The sequence below is a fragment of the Pelophylax lessonae genome, assembly GCF_965119305.1.
Source record: "Pelophylax lessonae genome assembly, chromosome: 10".
In the NCBI taxonomy this organism is placed as follows: Eukaryota; Metazoa; Chordata; class Amphibia; order Anura; family Ranidae; genus Pelophylax; species Pelophylax lessonae.
This window is the reverse complement of record NC_138777.1, coordinates 239599189-239620849: the sequence shown is the minus strand read 5'-3', so window position 1 is coordinate 239620849 and position 21661 is coordinate 239599189. Positions and strand designations below refer to the sequence as shown.

Sequence of the window (21661 nt, the reverse complement as noted above, 5' to 3'; positions counted from 1 at the left end):
AAAAATGTAAAAATCAAATCTCTTCATAAATTTAGGCCAGAATGCATTCTGTTACATATTTTTGATAAAAAACAAAACCAATCCCAATAAGCGTATATTGATTGGTTTGTGTGAAAGTTGTCACATCTACAAACTATAGGACAGGCATCACTAAATGGCGGACCGGGGTCCGGATCCGGACCCAGTTAATGTCTCATCCGGACCCCTGCGGTCCCACCCTATAGAGTCGTTCTGCCCACAGCCATCACCGCTGCCAGTCTCACAGAGCCAACAGCTGGAGGCAGGACATCTATAGACAGAGGGCGGGGGCTATCCCAGTTAACAAGCAAGTGATTGGTTGCGAGGATACAGGGTGGCCATCGCACAAACACGTGATTCGGACCTCTGCTGGAAGAATATTTTATTGACTGGACCTTTGTAAATTTTAATTCAATACCCCTGCTATAGGATATACAGTATACTGGAATTTGTATTTATTTTTTTTTACTAGTAATGGTGGCGATCAGCGACTTATAGTGTGACTGCAATATTGCGGCCGACAGTTGCCCGCTAACTGACACTTTCTGGGGACCAGTGACACCAATACAGTGACCAGTGCTAAAAAAAATGCACTGTCACTGTACGAATGATACTGGCAGAGAAGGGGTTAAACATCTAGGGAGGTAATAGGTAGTGTAAAACTCTTGCGCTATCACAGGAATAAGTAATAGCCCAAACACAGCTGGCAGACACCAGTATAGCAAAAACCAAGCTAATGAATGTAAGAATAGTAATGCGAGGTGTTGATTGATGGTGTGCTAATTAATGAGTGATCCTAAAAGTGTAACAGTGATGAAATAAATAAATCTAAAAAGACAAGGCCATATAATAATAATAAAATGATGATGTGATAAAAACATGAGATGAATGAATATAATAGAATGAAGTACATAAATATCTTCTACCATGCAAATATGATAAAAATAGTATTAGAAGATATATAAAATCGTGTCCGTCACCATGTGAATAATAAATAACTGCTGTGCAATCTTTCAGTGATTGACTTTCTTACTATTCAAATATCTAGGGCAATCAAATGGTTAAATGTGTGCCTAGCCAGTGTTTGTGCTTACTATGTGGTGCTTTTACTAGGGGAAGAGATTCGTTTTAGTTTCAGCTTTGCAGTGACACAGGATCCATGCCTTCCCCGCTATCCGAATGGAGATAGCTCAGTTCTTAGTCTCTGCCTGACGATCAGCGGGTGGCCAGCGGACATTGAGTGCCCAGAACCCCCAGATTGGCTTCTGCTGCAAATAATCACAGCAGAGGCGGCCGCTGGGGGCACGTGTCCACCCCCTGCAGGCAGAAGTGCGGGATCGTGTGTATGTATATGTGTGTATATATATGTGTATATATATATATATATATATAATCTATACGTGATCCAGCGCACAGCTGCCACCCTGTAGTAATAAAACTTCTATAGGGCGGTCAGCAAGTGGTTAAAGTATATGTGTGGGCAAAATAACAAAGCTCTGCAATGCTCATACATGTAAGGACAGCTCTGGGTTGAATGTAAGTATTGCATTACTTTCTTTTCTTTTTTTTTTTAACCTGTTGGGGGACAGAATCACTAAAAAAAGCCCAAAGTTAGGTGGGTGTTAGGTGGGTGTTAGGTGGGTGTTAGGTGGGTGTTAGATGGGTGTTAGGTGGGTGTTAGGTGGGTGTTAGGTGGGTTAGGTGGGTGTTAGATGGATGTTAGATGGGTGTTAGATGGGTGGTAACACAGTTATTTGTCTTTTAAACACATTGGAGGGTAAAAGAAAACAGCATGGTCTGCCTGTACAAAGCTTCTTGAGATTGTATCTTATGTTTGTTTGCTCTGGTAGGTTTCAGTTCTGATACCAATGTGGTGATTTTGGCGGGTACAAACAGACCGGACACCCTGGATCCAGCTCTGATGAGACCGGGAAGATTTGATCGCCAGATTTACATCGGTAAGATTACTAAATGAGGAGAAGATCAAATCAGCCAAATACATTCCAGGTGCTTCAAAATGTGTGAACAAGTCTAAGACCCGTAACACGAGCGATTCCAACACGAGCGACTCCGACACGAGCGACTCCGACACGAGCGACTCTGACACGAGTGATTCCGACACAAGCGACTCCGACACGAGTGATTCCGACACGAGCGACTCCGACACGAGCGACTCCGACACGAGCGACTCCGACACGAGTGATTCCGACACAAGCGACTCCGGCACAAGCGACTCCGACACGAGTGATTCCGACACGAGTGATTCCGACACAAGCGACTCTGGCACGAGCGACTCCGACACGAGCGATTCCAACACGAGCGATTCCTCATGGGCGGGAGCTCACCAGTCATAGGCCAGCCACACATGGATCAAAATTCGGCCAGTTCAGCACAGGGCAGCTGAATATACACAAAGCCGATCAAATTGTGTAGAAGCAGCCTGTTGGGAAAGCTCCCCCCCGATCAGCACTGTTGGATATAGCCGGCGGTGCTGATGAGTGTATTCTGATGGCAGGGAAATACCCCCACTGTCCGAATACAAAGGGCTCAGCAGGAGGGATTCCCCATCCACATTGAGTGTGTGGCTGGAAGAATTGAGCAATTTTCTTTCATTTCACCCGCTGGTTGTATGAAAAAAATGACTCCTCTTAGAATCACTTTGAAGGACGATGACACCGTCACCATCTTGTATGTCATTCTCCCTCACCTGCTGACAAAGTATTGCTCTTTCACTAATGACTGAGGCCGGCCATAGATGGAGTCAATTTCCTTCCTGCAACCTAGGGTGGCAAGAAAGAACTTTGCTCAATCTCATCAACACAGACAGGGGAATCCCTTCCACCGAGTCATTGTGTTCTCCCAGCAGGGGGAGCCATCCCCGCCGGGAGAACACAGTGATTATTGCTAGCGGCTAGAACAGCTGCGTACAATAATCACATGTAAAATCCAGCTGGCTGGTTGTACCCAACTTGTTCGATCAACTTGTTCAAATCTCGCAGATTCCTGCAGAGCCGGCTAAGATCTGAACTATGTGTGGCCGGATTAACGTTCCGCAGTGTCCAGCTAATTTGCATATCAGCAGCCTGCCAGTTTCAGACGCTGTGGGACGATTGTTCGGTTCTAATTGGAAGTCTCTATTGCACAGATTTTAGTTATTAAAGACTGTAGAGAATGTTTGAAAAAACTGCACCTTTGTGTTAAAAATCGATATTGGAAGAGCCCAGAACACTTTTATTTAATGAGCGATCGAAGTGCTGTACCCGTTTCCCACATAGACTCAGATTTTGCCACAGTTTGTCCAACTAAACTCTGTCACCCAAACCAGTGGCTGCTGACATCATCACCAAGTGACCGCCCAGGCTCCTGTGAAGGAATGAACAGAGATGTATAGTAACGAAGTAGAACTACTTAAGTACTGTACTTAAGTACCGAAATGCGGTATCTGTACTTTCCTAGAGTAGAATTTTTTTCTCCTACTTCTACTTTTACTTCACTACATTTTTTCGATGATTTCGATACTTCTACTCAAGTATTTTTTTTTTTGTGCTGCATAGTTACTCGTTACTTTTAAAAAAATTACCACTGCCAGAACAGTAGATGGCAGGTTGCATAAAGCTCAAAAAAATGTGTATAATGTCATTTGTAAATCAGCGCATACGAAAATAAAGGCTGTGTATAATAAAAGCTGCTATACCAAATCTTTCCAATAACAAGAAAATATGAAACAAACAAATGGTGCTACAGCGCTTAAAGTGCATCAAGAAACTACTAACAAACACAGGTTAATCATTTAAATAAATCATTTGAAATAATAAAAAACAATATGATGTTCAAACTTTTGACTTCTTTCTTTAATAACTACATAACACAGTACTTCTACTTCTACTTTCAGTACTTGAGTAGAAATTTTTTTTCAAAACTACTGGTACTTTTTACTTTTAGTACTTAAGTAGCAAATTTTTTGAAAAAACTACTTGCAATACTTAAGTAAAAAAAATGTTGAATACTTTAGTACTTCTACTTAAGTAACTTTTTCTGTGAGCACTTCCACTTCTACTCAAGTCACTTTTTGATCGAGCACTTGTACTTTTACTCAAGTAGAAATTTCGAGTACTTTATACAAGTCTGGGAATGAATATACAGGAAGTACTGTACTCCGCACTACAAGTCCCAGCAATCAATGCACTGGAGGAAACTCGGCCCCACCCACTACTAGGGATGAGTTGTGGCGTCCTCCAAATCCATCTTTGTCCAAACATTAAAATCGTGCTTTTTTTTTTTTATTCCATTCAGCTGCAGGGCGGATCATTCTCCACCCTGCAATACATTCATTCCCTACCCTGAAACAGGTTCATTCCCCACACTGCAACGCATTCATTCCCCACCCTGCAAGACGTTCATTCCATTCCCCACCCTGCAAGACGTTCATTCCCCACCCTCCAACACGTTCATTCCCCACCCTGCAGTGAGTTAATTCCCCACCCTGCAACACGTTCATTCCATTCCCCACCCTGCAGCGCGTTCATTCTCCACCCTGCAACACATTCATTCCCCACTCTGCAACACGTTCATTCCCTACCCTGAAACACGTTCATTCCCTACCCTGAAACACGTTCATTCCCTACCCTGAAACACGTTCATTCCCTACCCTGAAACACGTTCATTCCCTACCCTGAAACACGTTCATTCCCTACCCTGAAACACGTTCATTCCCTACCCTGAAACACGTTCATTCCCCACACTGCAACGCAATCATTCTCCACTCTGCAACACGTTCATTCCATTCCCCACCCTGCAGCGCGTTCATTCCCCGCCCTGCAGCGCGTTCATTCCCCGCCCTGCAGCGCGTTCATTCCCCGCCCTGCAGCGCGTTCATTCCCCGCCCTGCAGCGCGTTCATTCCCCACCCTGCAACATGCTCTTTCCACAACCTGCAGCACGTTCATTCCCCACCCTGCAGCACGTTCCTTTCACCGCCCTGCAGCGAGTTTATTCTCCACCCTGCAAGACGTTCATTCCCCACCCTGCAAGATGTTCATTCCCCACCCTGCAGCATGTTCATTCCCCACCCTGCAGCGAGTTCATTCCCCACCTTGCAAGACGTTTATTCCCCACCCTGCAACACATGTAAACAAAGGGATGCTGGTGACCCTAGTGCTCTTATATAGACACATTCCCATATTTATTCAGTGTTATTGGCTGAATTTGGGCATGTGTCCACATAAGGATAATAATGTCACAAGCACCCCGCCCCTTTGTGCTGGGGGTCGGGGAATGACCTGGCCCGCAGCTGATTGGAGTAAAAAAAAAAGTGTGATTTTTTGATATTCGATTTCTTCTCCATTATCCTGTGTTTGTCCGGCTCATATGTTGGCTGATTAGCAGACATGTTGAGGGGATTAAAGTGGTTGTAAAGCCTAAACATAGTTTTTATCTTCATACATTGTTTGCATTAAGTTAAAAAATGTTTAGGCATGGAATTGCCCCCCCCCCCCTCCCCTCCCCCTTATACCTACCTGAGCCCTCATTGGATTCAGCGCCATGCACGTCTGCAGCTCTTCTCTCCCCTCCCTCACTGATGTGCTGGGGCAGTGGAAGTTATTGGCTCCTGCTGCTGTCAATTAAAGCCAGTGACAAGGTAGCGGTCGGGGGGGGGGGGGGGGGCAGGGCTGAGTCCCACTGTCTGTGTCAATGGATACAGCAGCAGGGCTTGGGAGCGAGCATGCATGAGTGCCCCCACGGGAAGAGGCGTGAGATGAGATTCGGGGGGGGGGGGGTCGGGGCTGAGTCCCGCTGTCTGTGTCAATGGACGCAGCAGCAGGGCTTGGGAGCGAGCATGCATGAGTGCCCCCACGGGAAGAGGCGTGAGATGAGATTCGGGGGGGGGGGGTCAGGGCTGAGTCCCGCTGTCTGTGTCAATGGATGCAGCAGCAGGGCTTAGGAGCGAGCATGCATGAGTGCCCCCACGGGAAGCAGCGTGAGATGAGATTCGGGGGGGGGGGTCGGGGCTGAGTCCCGCTGTCTGTGTCAATGGACGCAGCAGCAGGGCTTGGGAGCGAGCATGCGTGAGTGCCCCCACGGGAAGAGGCGTGAGATGAGATTCGGGGGGGGGGGGGTCGGGGCTGAGTCCCGCTGTCTATGTCAATGGATGCAGCAGCAGGGCTTGGGAGCGAGCATGCATGAGTGCCCCCATGGGAAGCGGCGTGAGATGAGATTCGGGGGGGGGGGTCGGGGCTGAGTCCCGCTGTCTGTGTCAATGGATGCAGCAGCAGGGCTTGGGAGCGAGCATGCATGAGTGCCCCCACGGGAAGAGGCGTGAGATGAGATTCGGGGGGGGGGGTCGGGGCTGAGTCCCGCTGTCTGTGTCAATGGATGCAGCAGCAGGGCTTGGGAGCGAGCATGCATGAGTGCCCCCACGGGAAGAGGCGTGAGATGAGATTCGGGGGGGGGGGGTCGGGGCTGAGTCCCGCTGTCTGTGTCAATGGATGCAGCAGCAGGGCTTGGGAGCGAGCATGCATGAGTGCCCCCACGGGAAGCGGCGTGAGATGAGATTCGGCCCGCTCTGTGCAACTCCATTACAGAGCAGGTAAGTATAACACTTTGGTATTTAAAAAAGAAATAAAAAATCTTCCCTTACAATCACTTTAAACTGCATTGACAAGCTCATCAATCTATCTCAGTAGGGCCGGTGTCCAAACTACGGCCCTCCAGCTGTTCAGGAACTACAATTCCCAGGAGGCATTGTAAATCCCTGACATTCACAGACATAACTTGGCATGATGGGAATTGTAGTTCCTGAACAGCTGGAGGGTCATAGTTTGGACATAGCTGCGAGTGTGACCGGCCCCCGGCCCACCGCTAAACAGAAGAGCAATGCTCCCGATTTGGACATTGCACGCTCAGTTGAAGCTGTCAATACCCAGTAAGAGAGAAAAATGTAATAAAGTGCAAGTTTCAGCCAATCCGCTTCCCTTCTGTTTGTACCACCTACCTGTAAGCTGATTGGTTGTCTCAGTTTCTTCAGGCTGGGGGCAGGTACATAAGTCTTGTAATTATGTTGGTGCACAGCTCTGGGCTAAAGGCGAGTATTGCAGCAATTCTTTTTCTTTCCATTTAGCTTTTAATGGGCTAAAATGTTTATCTTGCTTTTTATGCGCAGGTTTTTATTTTATCTGCAGGGAGAGAAGCTGGTGGCATACAGAAGACCCATTGATACCCGGCCACAAAACTCCCAATAAGAATGAATGAATCAAATTTATTGATTGTTTTTGTAACTTTTTTTTTTTTTTTACTTCCCTTTAGGCCCCCCGGATATAAAAGGCAGGGCCTCTATTTTTAAGGTTCATCTTCGTCCTCTGAAGCTGCCTGAGAATTTAAACAAGGACGCCTTGGCCCGGAAGTTGGCAGCCCTGACTCCGGGTTTCACAGGTGAGATTGGCTGCCCATAAGGTGATGTTATGGCGCTTTTCCACTGCATGGTACCGCATGGTACGGGTTAGAACGGTTCGGTTCGGTACGGTTTGGTACAGCGACGCTTTTCCACTACATGGTACGGCTGGCTTAAACAGTACCACCTCAGTTGGGGTTCCAAGCGGGCCGTACCTATACCATATCCCACAATCCTTTGCATGCAGCCTTGATTGTTTGTCACTACTAGCCACTGATTGGTCAGAGATTCGTTGTAATCCCACCCACTTACTACTTTAGTGGAAAAGCAAACCGAGCCGAGTAGAGCCAATACAGTGCTGAAACGTGCCGACTCGTACCACGCAGTGGAAAAGCAAACCGAGCCGGGCCAAGCAGTGCCGCGTGGAGCCGAGCCGGGCCAAGCAGTGCCGCGTGGAGCCGAGCCGGGCCAAGCAGTGCTGCGTGGAGCCGAGCCGGGCCGGGCCAAGCAGTGCCGCATGGAGCCGAGCCGGGCCAAGCAGTGCCGCGTGGAGCCGAGCCGGGCCAAGCAGTGCCGCGTGGAGCCGAGCCGGGCCAAGCAGTGCCGCGTGGAGCCGAGCCGGGCCGGGCCAAGCAGTGCCGCATGGAGCCGAGCCGGGCCAAGCAGTGCCGCGTGGAGCCGAGCCGGGCCAAGCAGTGCCGCGTGGAGCCGAGCCGGGCCAAGCAGTGCCGCGTGGAGCCGAGCCGGGCCAAGCAGTGCCGCGTGGAGCCGAGCCGGGCCAAGCAGTGCCGCGTGGAGCCGAGCCGGGCCAAGCAGTGCCGCGTGGAGCCGAGCCGGGCCAAGCAGTGCCGCGTGGAGCCGAGCCGGTACTCGCAGTGGAAAAGCGCCGGTAGTGTTCAGTGATGCCATCCATTCTCTTGCTTTGCTTTTCTGATCCATGACACGCTCTCCTTTATTTCAGGTGCCGATATTGCCAATGTGTGTAATGAGGCCGCCCTTATCGCAGCCCGGTACTTGAGCGAGTTTGTGCGGGAGAAGAATTTTGAGCAGGCAATTGAACGTGTGATTGGAGGTGAGAATTTGCCAAAACCTCAGTATATTACTTTGTAACGTTTTCCTGCCTCTCGTTTGAAGTCATGCTTTGTGAAAGAAGCCCAATCAGGGAAGGCATGTCACATGTTCCATAGGACAAGGCTGTAAATGTTACCCATTCATATACAGTAAAACCTCGGATTGTGAGCATAATTCGTTCGGGAAACATGCGTGTAATACAAAGCACTCTTATATCAAAGTGAATTTCTCCATAAGAAATAATGGAAACTCAGATGGTTCCTTCCACAACCATTTATCAGGGGTATCCAAACTACGGCCCTCCAGCTGTTCAGGAACTACAATTCCCATCATGCCTAGTTATGTCTGTGAATGTCAGAGATTTACAATGCCTCGTGGGATGTGTAATTCATTAACAGGGCCATAGTTTGGACACCCCTGGATAGTCTATATAAAAAGATTCTAGCAATGTGATTGGTTGTGTAACCATAAAATGTCCATCCACAAATGGCGCCTCCACAAGGGGATAAAAAGGAAAATCCAGCAGGAGCTACAGAATATAGAAGAGAGCGCCTCTAAGTGTAGCAATATGGTTACATCTAATGAAGGTTCAACATTTAGCAACTCGCATGGTTGGTGATTAAAATAGGCCCATCTAAGTTTGCCGGCATCCTGGGTAAAGCCATCCACATAGACCGTCCTCCTCACCGCCGGCTCTCACTGCTGTCAGTCTGCAGTCATGACCGGGAAGACTCCCCTGCAGGAGAGCGATCTGAAAGCGAGGCTTGAAGCGCTCGTGGAGTGCAGTGTGGAAGGGATGATGGCGGTGAGGAGGATGGTCTATGTGGACAGCTTTACCCCGGATGCCGGCATACTTAGATGTGTCTGTTTTAATCATCAACCATGCAAGTTGCTAAATGTTGAACCTTCATTAGATGTAACCATATTGCTACACTTAAAGGCGCTCTCTTCTCTTTTATACTCACTTGTGACGTGACGCTACTTCTATATCAAGACATTGCTGGTTTATCAAGTCAAAATTTATTAAAAAAAAAATCAATCCAAGGCTTTACTGTACTATGTTGTCAGGTTCTCCAAGCCAGCCGGAGCTTCTCTGAGTCTATTTACATACCCTGGAAAGTGTTCCCTTTCTAACTGGAAGATCTGTACTTCCTCAGTGTTCCAGTCTCTTGTGGGGCCTCTTCCCAACAGGATGTCCATGGAACGGATCCAGCAGGAGGTCCCCCAGGGACATCTGTGTAAGCAGTCCAGACCAGCTCAGCTGACCACTCCTGATTCAGAGGAGCGGTGTCCATACTGCGGAGTGTCGCCTTGCTAACCTGTTACATGAAGTAAACAAGCAACACTGTGATATGTTTTACCTTCACACACAAGTCAGAGTTCACTTTCTTCACAACTCAATAATACAGTAAAAGGTATTTGGTTACCTAAAGTGGTATTAAAGATTCATTCTTTTAATTAAAATGACAAACTTGTTCTACTTACCTGCTCTGTGTAATGGTTTTGCACAGAGCAGCCCTGATCCTCCTCTTCTGGGGTCCCCCGCCAGAGCTCCAGGCTCCTCCTCTTCAGTGAGTGCCCCCCATAGAAAGCAGATTTCCATGGGGGAACCCGTGTGGACTCATTGCGTCTATTGACACAGAGTGGGCAGCTTGGCCCTGCCCCCTCATCACAGCATTTAAATGACAGGAGCTGCTATCAATCTGCCCAGTGAGGAGAGAGACAGCGTTGTGAGCCGCTGCTCTCATGCACGTTGCTGGATCTGATCGAGCTCAGGTATAATGAAGGGGAGCTGGGGGGGGATTAAAGTGAAAAACCTTAAGGGTACAAGATTTTTTACCTTCATGTGTTCTATGCATTTTGGTAAAAAACCCTCTGCATGCAGCTCCCTCAAGCCCCCCCCCCCCCCCTATACTTACCTGAGCCCAATCTCGATCCAGTGATGTACAGAAAAGCAGCAGCTCTCTCAGCTCTCTTTCCACATTGGACAGAGAGGCAGCAGCGGGTGCCATTGGCTCCTGCTGCTGTCAATCACAGCCAGTTAGGAGAGAGCTGGGGGCGGGGCTGAGCTGCACTAAAGCCGGCTCGGGAGTAAGCATGCATGAGTGCCCCCCATAGCAAGCGGCTTGCTATGGGGGCACTTGGCAGTAGGGAGGAACCTAGAGCATAGGTTGAGGACCACAGAAAAGGAGGATCGGGGCTGCTGTATGCAAAACCAATACACAGAGCAGGTAAGTATATCATGTTTGTTATTTTTATTAAAAAAAGGAATTTAGAATCACTTTAATTCACTTACATTGGCCCTCTGTTCTCAGGATTGGAAAAGAAGACTCAGGTCCTTCAGCCCAACGAGAAGCGCACAGTGGCTTACCACGAAGCCGGCCATGCTGTGGTTGGTTGGTTTTTGGAACATGCGGATCCTTTACTAAAGGTAATCTGCAGAAACATTCCCTCATCTGTTTTCCGTACCTCTATGTTCTGGTTTTCACCCTTCATAGTCCGCTAGAACCAGACCAACAATATTTTTAATGACCTCGTATAATCCAGATCAGAAAATGATCTTCCCTGCATTGCTTTTTTCTGCCTATATCATCATTCATATCCTACTCATCTGTGACGGACCGCCTGGCACCCCTCCTGGGTGCAAACAGTGCCTCCTGCTCTCCAAACCCTTCCAGCAGACCGAGAGCTAATACCAGCCCTTTACCTCAAGTCTCATTCACAGACAAGATATTGAGGTAAAAACCAAAGTAATCAGACTTTATTGAAGAGAAATGCCGGTTTTTATACACTTCAGAAATAGGGACAGTTCCCACATGAACAATAAAAACAAATATTGCACATTGGGGTAAACGGCTCACCATGGTTAGGTAATGAGGTATAGTTACCACAAGAATAATCACCTCATGTATGATTAGCAAACAGACAGAAACAATAGGTGACTCAATTAACAATGGGAATTCACACCTAGGAGGCACACAATGGGAGAGAAACAGTGGCAGTTCACACTAGTGCGATGCCAGATATCGCATGTTATTCTCACCGCATTGCTTTGCAGATCACGAGATGTCTGTGTGATGCAATTTCAGCCATACAAAGTGTATGGCTGAAATCGCATTGCACTCGCACCAAAATGGTGCAGAACCCTTTTTTTGGTTCGCACTGGAATCAGATTGCATGGGCGTTTACACCTTTGCGATCCGATTCCTGCACCATTTCACAGTTCACACTGCGATCTGGGAACCAATCTGGGGGTGTCAATTAGGGATAGACCGATATGGTTTTTTCAGGGCCAATACCGATATTTTGGTCACAACGTATCGGTATCGGCTGATATTGACCGATATTTTTGTACATTTAAAGTTTTGAAAAATAAAGACAATTTTTGACACAAATCTGGTACTGAACATGTTAATTTTTGTTTAATGCTTAATGGCTGTCTGGCACCCTGTGGTAGGCGGCTGGCTGGTACAGGGCCTGTGGGTGGCTGGCTGGCTGACACGCTGTGGTGGGTGGGTGGCTGGCACAGGGGCTGTGGATGGCTGACTGGTACAGTGCCTGTGGCTGGCTGGTACAGGGCCTGTAGGTGGCTTGCTGGCGGGCACCCTGTGGTGGGTGGCTGGCTGTCTGGCACCCTGTGGGTGGCTGGCACAGGGACTGTGGAGGGCTGACTGGTACAGTGCCTGTGGCTGGCTGGTACAGGGCCTGTGGGTGGCTGGCTGGCTGGCACCCTGTGGTGAGTGGGTGGCTGGCACCCTGTGGTGGGTGGCTGACACAGGGGCTGTGCGTGGCTGGCAAAGGGCCTGTGGCTGGCTGGCTGGTACAGGGCCTGTGGCTGGCTGGATGGCTGGTACAGGGCCTGTGGCTGGCTGGCTGGTACAGGGCCTGTGGCTGGCTGGCTGGTACAGGGCCTGTGGGTGGATGGCTGGTACAGGGACTGTGGATGTGGGTGGCTGGATGGTACAGGGCCTGTGGATGTGGCTGGATGGCTGGTACAGGGCCTGTGGATGTGGGTGTCTGGATGGTACAGGGCCTGTGGATGTGGGTGGCTGGCTGGCTGGTATAGGGCCTGTGGCTGGCTGGATGGCTGGTACAGGGCCTGTGGCTGGCTGGCTGGTACAGGGCCTGTGGGTGGATGGCTGGTACAGGGCCTGTGGATGTGGGTGGCTGGCTGGTACAGGGCCTGTGGATGTGGCTGGCTGGTACAGGGTCTGTGGGTGGATGGCTGGTACAGGGCCTGTGGATGTGGGTGGCTGGCTGGTACAGAGCCTGTGGGTGGACGGCTGGTACAGGGCCTGTGGCTGGATGGCTGGTACAGGGCCTGTGGCTGGCTGGCTGGTACAGGGCCTGTGGGTGGATGGCTGGTACAGGGCCTGTGGGTGGATGGCTGGTACAGGGACTGTGGATGTGGGTGGCTGGATGGTACAGGGCCTGTGGATGTGGCTGGATGGTACAGGGCCTGTGGATGTGGGTGTCTGGATGGTACAGGGCCTGTGGATGTGGGTGTCTGGATGGTACAGGGCCTGTGGATGTGGGTGGCTGGCTGGCTGGCTGGTATAGGGCCTGTGGCTGGCTGGATGGCTGGTACAGGGCCTGTGGCTGGCTGGCTGGTACAGGGCCTGTGGCTGGCTGGCTGGTACAGGGCCTATGGCTGGCTGGCTGGTACAGGGCCTGTGGGTGGATGGCTGGTACAGGGCCTGTGGATGTGGGTGGCTGGCTGGCTGGTACAGGGCCTGTGGGTGGATGGCTGGTACAGGGCCTGTGGATGTGGGTGGATGGCTGGTACAGGGCCTGTGGGTGGATGGCTGGTACAGGGCCTGTGGATGTGGGTGGCTGGATGGCTGGTACAGGGCCTGTGGCTGGCTGGCTGGTACAGGGCCTGTGGGTGGATGGCTGGTACAGGGCCTGTGGCTGGCTGGCTGGTACAGGGCCTGTGGGTGGATGGCTGGTACAGGGCCTGTGGATGGCTGGCTGGCACTGAGCTGCTGTGGGTGGGTGTATGGCTGTGATACACTTCCATGAGACTAGTCCCGACTCCAGACGAGGCTGTCCAAGGCAAGGGAGGCGGCCTAAGAAGGCAGAATGACGTCATAAAAATATCGGCCAGTTCCAGGGCCGATACCGATATATCGGGGAAAGTGCATATCGGCCACCGATAATCGGCCTATCCTTAGTGTCAATACCTTTTTACATTGACACCCCCAGCGATTCGCAAATCCCATTGTGAACCACTGTGTGCGATTCTGGTGTGGGAACTGGCACTGAATCTCAGGGTTTCCTGCATCACACTAGTGTGAACCGGGACTTAAATTGGACTTAAACCCGATTCATGAAATGTGACCTAACACAGATATCTGTAGTGTTTACTTATCTCTCTTTAAAGCCCCAAGTCCCGTGGCTTTCTCCTGCTCCGTTCTTGTGTTATCAGCATGATAACTTCTGACAAGTTCTCCTTCAACTGACATAAAACCAGGCTGAATTTCGTGTTGGGGTCGGTGCTATGAAAAGATTAGCAGAGTAAACTTGTCCTTCACTCTATCCAAAGTTCTGCATAAAGCAGGCATTTTGTGTGACCTACAGCACAGCTTAAGGCTCCATTCACACCTGAGCATCGTTTTGAGGCGTTTTTTCTGGCTTTTTTCAGGTGTTTTTTGCAGGTGTTTGGAGGCCGGCATTGACATCTAACAAAAATGCTTGTAATCTGCCAAAATAAGAACTCATGTACTTTTTTGAGCTTCAGGTATTTTTCTTCTGGAGACAAAACTCTCCGATGTGAACAGGGGCCATTGAAATGAATGGGATTTTGCTTGTTGGGCGTTTTGAGCGTTTTACGAGCTGAAATCCGCTCAGGTGTGAACAGGGCCTTATGTGCAGCTGCTGATTTTTATAGCTAGAGGTTCTAGGGCCAAAACCGATGACCGCAGGGATAGAGGGCGTTTCCCGATCTTCTATCCTATATTGTGCTGGCATGTGGTGCATAGTCCATACACTCGCATCATTATGCTAATTGATAATATTTGTCTACTATTGTCCCAGAAAGGACTACATTGGGTTGCGAATGTTAGACATGCCAATGCTTTCACAGAAAAGAATCGTGGATTCAGATCAACAAAGTCTATTGCAGGGCAGTCCTATACTGCCTATGCATGCTATGAGGAAGGCTGAGGCCGAAACGCGTTAGCATCTATGGACATTGTATTTGCTGTTGTGCATCAATAAAGGATCTTTTAAGAAGCACAGAGTTTCCAGCTTTTTGTTGGATTTAACTCCGTGATGTTTACCTGTCAGTAATAATGTAGGTCAGCTTGCCTCAAAACGTGCTGCTTTTTGTCACTCATGCCCCCCCTCCCCTCCCCCACATTCTCCTGTTTTCCTCATTCTCAGAACACTTGTAATTCCTAACCCGTGTAGGGAAGAATTATAGAATTTGCACCACGTTATTATGTATAGAGTGCCTCATATTGTACGTTGTATAGAGTGCCTCATATTGTACCTTGTATAGAGTGCCGCATATTGTACGTTGTATGGAGTGCCTCATATTGTACGTTGTATGGAGTGCCTCATATTGTACGTTGTATAGAGTGCCTCATATTGTACGTTGTATGGAGTGCCTCATATTGTACGTTGTATAGAGTGCCTCATATTGTACGTTGTATAGAGTGCCTCATATTGTACGTTGTATGGAGTGCCTCATATTGTACGTTGTATAGAGTGCCTCATATTGTACCTTGTATAGAGTGCCTCATATTGTACGTTGTATAGAGTGCCTCATATTGTACGTTGTATAGAGTGCCTCATATTGTACGTTGTATAGAGTGCCTCATATTGTACGTTGTATAGAGTGCCTCATATTGTACGTTGTATAGAGTGCCTCATATTGTACGTTGTATAGAGTGCCGCATATTGTACCTTGTATAGAGTGCCGCATATTGTACCTTGTATAGAGTGCCGCATATTGTACCTTGTATAGAGTGCCTCATATTGTACCTTGTATAGAGTGCCTCATATTGTACCTTGTATAGAGTGCCTCATATTGTACCTTGTATAGAGTGCCTCATATTGTACGTTGTATAGAGTGCCTCATATTGTACATTGTATAGAGTGCCTCATATTGTACGTTGTATAGAGTGCCTCATATTGTACGTTGTATAGAGTGCCTCATATTGTACGTTGTATAGAGTGCCTCATATTGTACGTTGTATAGAGTGCCTCATATTGTACGTTGTATAGAGTGCCTCATATTGTACGTTGTATAGAGTGCCTCATATTGTACGTTGTATAGAGTGCCTCATATTGTACGTTGTATAGAGTGCCTCATATTGTACGTTGTATAGCGTGCCTCATATTGTACGTTGTATAGCGTGCCTCATATTGTACGTTGTATAGAGTGCCTCATATTGTACGTTGTATAGAGTGCCTCATATTGTACGTTGTATAGAGTGCCTCATATTGTACGTTGTATAGAGTGCCTCATATTGTACGTTGTATAGAGTGCCTCATATTGTACGTTGTATAGAGTGCCTCATATTGTACGTTGTATAGAGTGCCTCATATTGTACGTTGTATAGAGTGCCTCATATTGTACGTTGTATAGAGTGCCTCATATTGTACGTTGTATAGAGTGCCTCATATTGTACGTTGTATAGAGTGCCTCATATTGTACGTTGTATAGAGTGCCGCATATTGTACGTTGTATAGAGTGCCTCATATTGTACGTTGTATAGAGTGCCTCATATTGTACGTTGTATAGAGTGCCTCATATTGTACGTTGTATAGAGTGCCTCATATTGTACGTTGTATAGAGTGCCGCATATTTTACTCGTTCTTCATAAAAAAGGATAATAAATGTTTTTTTATTCAGAAGTCATGAGGGCACCGGGCCGGAGCTCATGGATGCCCATTGTACTGTAGATTTATTTTTTGGTGGTCTTCCCATCTTTCCAGTAATAGGAGGAAATAACTTTCTAAAGCTTTTATGTAAATCGACGTTTATTGTTCTTATTTTTCTGACAGTTTTTCTCCATCTTGGTTCCTCTTTGTGGATGTAGAATACTCATCTCCTCACTCTGGTGTGATTTCTGTCTAGGTGTCCATCATTCCTCGGGGTAAAGGCCTCGGCTATGCCCAGTACCTCCCGAAAGAGCAGTATCTTTATACCAAAGAGCAGTTATTTGACCGAATGTGCATGATGCTGGGAGGCCGTGTGGCAGAACAGATCTTCTTTGGGCGAATCACAACTGGGGCGCAGGATGACCTGAGGAAGGTGACGCATACCGCGTATTCACAGGTGAGGAGACAAAGACAGCCGGGAGGAATTTATTCTTTATATTGGTGTTACTGAGACGCATGCAGCACACTGGGTGTTACATGGTAAGGGTCCTTTCACACGGGCTTTCCGTCCGGCGGACTTCGTCTGGCTCAGTGGGGATCGATCTGCCGATCCCCGCTGACAGGTCTGTCTCCGCTTACTGTGCAGAGACTGAGCTGTCAGATCCCCACTCTCCTCCATGGGAGATTGGATGAAAACAGACCGCCTGTCCCCAACCTATCCGATCCTCCAGATGGATTGAAAATAGGGTTTTCATCTGTCTGGATTTCACGGACAGGATCTGATTGGATAGCAGTGGGTGTCAGAGGAGATGTCACCACTGACATCCGCTGCCCCATAGGGGTGCATGGAGCATCCGCTCAGGTCCGCCTGAAAAACTGACAGACCGGATGGGAAAGCCCGTGTGAAAGGGGCCGAAGGCTCACTAAATAAAGACGTACTTCTTGTAGGCTGTAGTACACGTAGGCTGCGTTTGGTTCATAGCAAAGCGTATGTATAACTGCTCACTGCTTGGATCCTTTGTAAGGTGCAAATATCTCTCTGTGTCAGGATATGCTCACTCATAATTCTAACAAGCACTAGATCAGGGATCCTCAAACTACGGCCCCTGCAGCTGTTGCAGAACTACACATCCCATGAGACATTGTAAAACTCTGACATTCACAGACCGGACTAGGCATGATGGGAATTGTAGTTCCTGAACAACTGGAGGGCCGTAGTTTGAAGACCCCTGCGACTAGAATAAAAGTGGTGCTTGTAAAGTCTAGTTTTTTTTTTTTCTATTAAAATAACAAACATTTATTATACTTACCGGCTCTGTAATGGTTTTGCACAGGGCGGCCCGGATCCTCCTCTTCTCAGGTCACTGTCTGGGAGCTCCTGGCCCCTCCCTCCTGTTGAGTTCCCCCACAGCAAGCAAGTTGCTATGGGGGGCACCCCAGCCATTCAGACATAGAGTTGACATTTTACCCCGCCCTCTCTCTCTCCTGATTGGCTAACTGAGTTTGATTGACAGCTGTGGGAGCCAATGGTGCCGCTGCTGTATTTTAGCCAATCGGGAGAGAAAATCCTGATGGCTGAGGCACTCGTGGATATCCCTGGCTAGAGAGGGGGCTCAGGTAAGTTTTAGGGGGACTGAGGGGGACTGCTGCACACAGACTTTTTATCCTAATGCATAGCATGCATTAAAGTGGTTGTATACCCCGCTTTGTCATTTTTACCTACAGGTAAGCCTTTCCTGTAGGTAAAATGATTATCTCCTAAAACGTGCACCGTTTAGGAGATCTTTACCCTGCATGCAGCCGCTGACGTTGGGCCCAAAGTGAATATTTTGTGTGGCCACCATTATTTTCCAGCACTGCCTTAACCCTCTTGGGCATGGAGTTCACCAGAGCTTCACAGGTTGTCACTGGAGTCCTCTTCCCCTCCTCCATGATGACATCACAGAGCTGGTGGATGTTAGAGACCTTGCGCTCCTCCGCCTTCTGTTTGAGGATCCCCACAGATGCTCAATAGGGTTTAGTGTATAACTGTAAAGAAAAAAGAGGGCACACCAACCTTGAGCATTACCCAAATGGAGTTTATTAAAATGAATAAGAAGAAATAGCATAGTGTCATTTCTTCAGTGTTGTCACATGAAAAGATATAATAAATAAAATATATAGAATAAATAAAATATAAGAATAAAATATTTACACAAATGTGAGGGGTGTACTTACTTTTGTGAAATACTGTATGTTAGGCTGAGTGTCACCAACACTTTTCCTCCTTCAGGTTGTAACGTTTGGAATGAGCAAGAAGCTGGGTCAGGTGTCCTTCGATCTCGGCCGCCAAGGGGAGATACTTGCAGAAAAACCGTATAGTGAAGCTACGGCAGAGCTTATTGACCAAGAAGCCAGAGACTTGATCAGTGCCGCCTATGACAGAACTATGGAGCTGCTGACACGCTGCAAGGATCAGGTGGAGAAGGTAATTGTTTCCTCAGAACTTTTCCTATATCCATATTCTGTGAGATCTCCACCCTATACTGTGACATACCTATAAGGCTGCAGCATCGATCTCCTGTTGGCTCTAAGCCGGAGAACTAAGCGATCACATGACTGCTGATCTCTCACTTCTCGGGTCCCCTCTGAGCAGAGAGCAGTGACTATCATTCACCGCTCTCCACTCTGTTCCTCCAGCTCTCACTGGAGCGCTGGCCTGTGGAGGGGCAGGAGCGCTTGGCTCAGGCTCTCAGTGGAGTGCTGGCCTGTGGAGGGGCAGGAGCGCTTGGCTCAGGCTCTCAGTGGAGCGCTGGCATGTGGAGGGGCAGGAGCGCTTGGCTCAGTCTCTTAGTAGACCGCTGACCTGTGGAGGGGCAGGAGCGCTTGGCTCAGGCTCTTAGTAGACCGCTGACCTGTGGAGGGGCAGGAGCGCTTGGCTCAGTCTCTTAGTAGACCGCTGACCTGTGGAGGGGCAGGAGCGCTTGGCTCAGGCTCTCAGTGGAGCGCTGGCCTGTGGAGGGGCAGGAGCGCTTGGCTCAGGCTCTCAGTGGAGCGCTGGCCTGTGGAGGGGCAGGAGAGCTTGGCTCAGGCTCTCAGTGGAGCGCTGGCCTGTGGAGGGGCAGGAGCGCTTGGCTCAGGCTCTCAGTGGAGCGCTGGCCTGTGGAGGGGCAGGAGCGCTTGGCTCAGGCTCTCAGTGGAGCGCTGGCCTGTGGAGGGGCAGGAGCGCTTGGCTCAGGCTCTCAGTGGAGCGCTGGCCTGTGGAGTGGCAGGAGCGCTTGGCTCAGGCTCTCAGTGGAGCGCTGGCCTGTGGAGGGGCAGGAGCGCTTGGCTCAGGCTCTCAGTAGAGCGCTGGCCTGTGGAGGGGCAGGAGCGCTTGGCTCAGGCTCTCAGTGGAGTGCTGAGAGGCTGAGCCAGGTACCGGTCAGGTATCTGGGAGGGTCCAGACAATATTGTCAGGATACATCCAGAGGGTGGAGCAGCTCTGGGACATTAGCCTACTGTCCGATGATACTGGGTCACAGGAGTGAAACAGTAAGTGCACTCCTGCGACCCACAAGAGAAGTATGACCAGAGCCAGGACAAGGGACAGGTAGAAGGGACAGCTGCCCTGGGCGCAGTATGTTATGTAGGCTTTGGGAGCGCAGAAAGTCTTGTGTACTGTAAGGCTGACAGGAGTAGTGACAGCGGCATCACTGCTTCTTTCAGCCCAGCGCTGGAAGCGGCAAGTAGAGGAGGAGAGAGGCAGGAGGAGGTGCAGGCTGTGCTCGCTCTCCCCCTCCTCCACATAGGCTTGCACATAATGAAGAAGGGGGGGGCCCAATTTGGCATTTTTGCTCTGGGCACTGGATGATCTCGTCTTGGCACGGAGTATGACCAAACAAGATTTGGCTTAACTTCTCTTTTTATGTGGCCCCAGGTGCTGACCCCCCCCCCCCTCTCCCAGTCTGAGCACTGCTGTCTGGAATATTGCAGAAGGCTGAGATGAAGTCAGATTCAGGTACTTGTACTGCCTGCACTCCATAAACGCAATGAATAATTTATTAATGATTAGAGAGTTGGATTATTTAGAGACAAATCTATCGTTATTGTTTTACAACATAACACAGAAATCTGTAGATACAATCACATGCAGAGGTGCAATACAAAATAATGATGGAACTATAAAGAATAAAGCGTAAGGTGACATAGAGAGTACAGAGAGAAAGAAAGAGAAGACCTTAGATGGCCAGGATAGAAAGGAAGGTGAGAGATGGATTCGTGTCTGGAGCTCAGCGGGTTCATCTACCCCTCCGTTACCCCCTCTGTTACCCCTCCGTTACCCCCTCCGTTACCCCCTCTGTTACCCCTCTGCTACCCCCTCTGTTACCCCTCTGTTACCCCTCTGCTACTCCCTCTGCTACTCCCTCTGTTACCCCTCTGTTACCCCTCTGTTACCCCTCTGTTACCCCTCTGTTACCCCTCTGTTACCCCTCTGTTACCCCTCCGTTACCCCTCTGTTACCCCTCTGTCCTTTCTCACACACAGGTGGGGAAGCTTTTACTGGAGAAGGAAGTCCTGGAGAAGTCGGACATGATCGAGCTGCTGGGCCCCCGGCCGTTCCCTGAGAAGTCGTCCTATGAAGATTTCGTGGAAGGGACGGGCAGTTTTGAGGAAGACACTTCCTTACCTCTGGGTCTGAAAGACTGGAATCAGGAGAAGACAGAGAAAGTTGAGGAGAAGACGCCATAGGATGGAGCTTTTCCAGATACGGACCTTTGGGAATGATCTTCTCATGTAATGAGGCAAATTCTCAGGGAGGACAACCAAACCGTGGGCCAAACTTCTTCCATTGTATCTGTGATGAACCTTGCCAACAGTGCCTCAGCTGGTGCCAGGAAAAGGGGCTTTTCAATACTAGACAAAATACAGGGCAAAGGACTTCAGTATAGTGTGACATCCAACATGGAAGCTCCTTTTTGGTGTCACATCCAACATGGAAGCTCCTCCTAAGTATTTATATCCACCAATGAGCTCTTAGTGATGAGCTATCATTGAATACTTCTAGAATACTAGATCACATCTCAGTGGAAGGACTGCATTGCCCCTGGTAACCAATCAGATTCCATCTGTCATCTTTCAGCAGGTGAAAGGGGGACGATGACTCCAACTGTTTGCTGTAGGTTCTTTCTTTCCACGCTTTGATAGAGGAGGAGTTTGCGCTCTACATACAATATATACCAGATTTCAGCACCACTCCAGATGTCTATGCATCTCCAAGTCAGGTTCACATGGGAGGGGGCTGGAGCAGTGTCTGTGCAAAGCTTCCTCTTCCTATTCTTCCTTTTTTTTGCTCTTCCTCTTCCTCCACTTCTTCCTCTTCCTCCACTTCTTCTTC

General features: G+C 48.9%; 1 protein-coding gene across 1 annotated transcript in view; it reads left to right on the top strand.

Moving 5' to 3' along the window:
* Positions 1-21413, top strand: part of LOC309565354 (mitochondrial inner membrane m-AAA protease component AFG3L1-like) — a gene marked incomplete at its 5' end in the record, with an annotated part of 59861 nt that extends 38448 nt beyond the window's left edge. The window contains 7 exons of the mRNA XM_082270269.1: positions 1869-1976; positions 7320-7445; positions 8366-8476; positions 10791-10906; positions 16562-16762; positions 18578-18772; positions 20812-21413. Of these exons, the coding sequence (XP_082126395.1) occupies positions 1869-1976; positions 7320-7445; positions 8366-8476; positions 10791-10906; positions 16562-16762; positions 18578-18772; positions 20812-21015 (1061 nt within the window). The 3' untranslated portion in view covers positions 21016-21413. The remainder of the gene's footprint in view (positions 1-1868; positions 1977-7319; positions 7446-8365; positions 8477-10790; positions 10907-16561; positions 16763-18577; positions 18773-20811) is intronic.
* Positions 21414-21661: the final 248 nt, after the last annotated feature.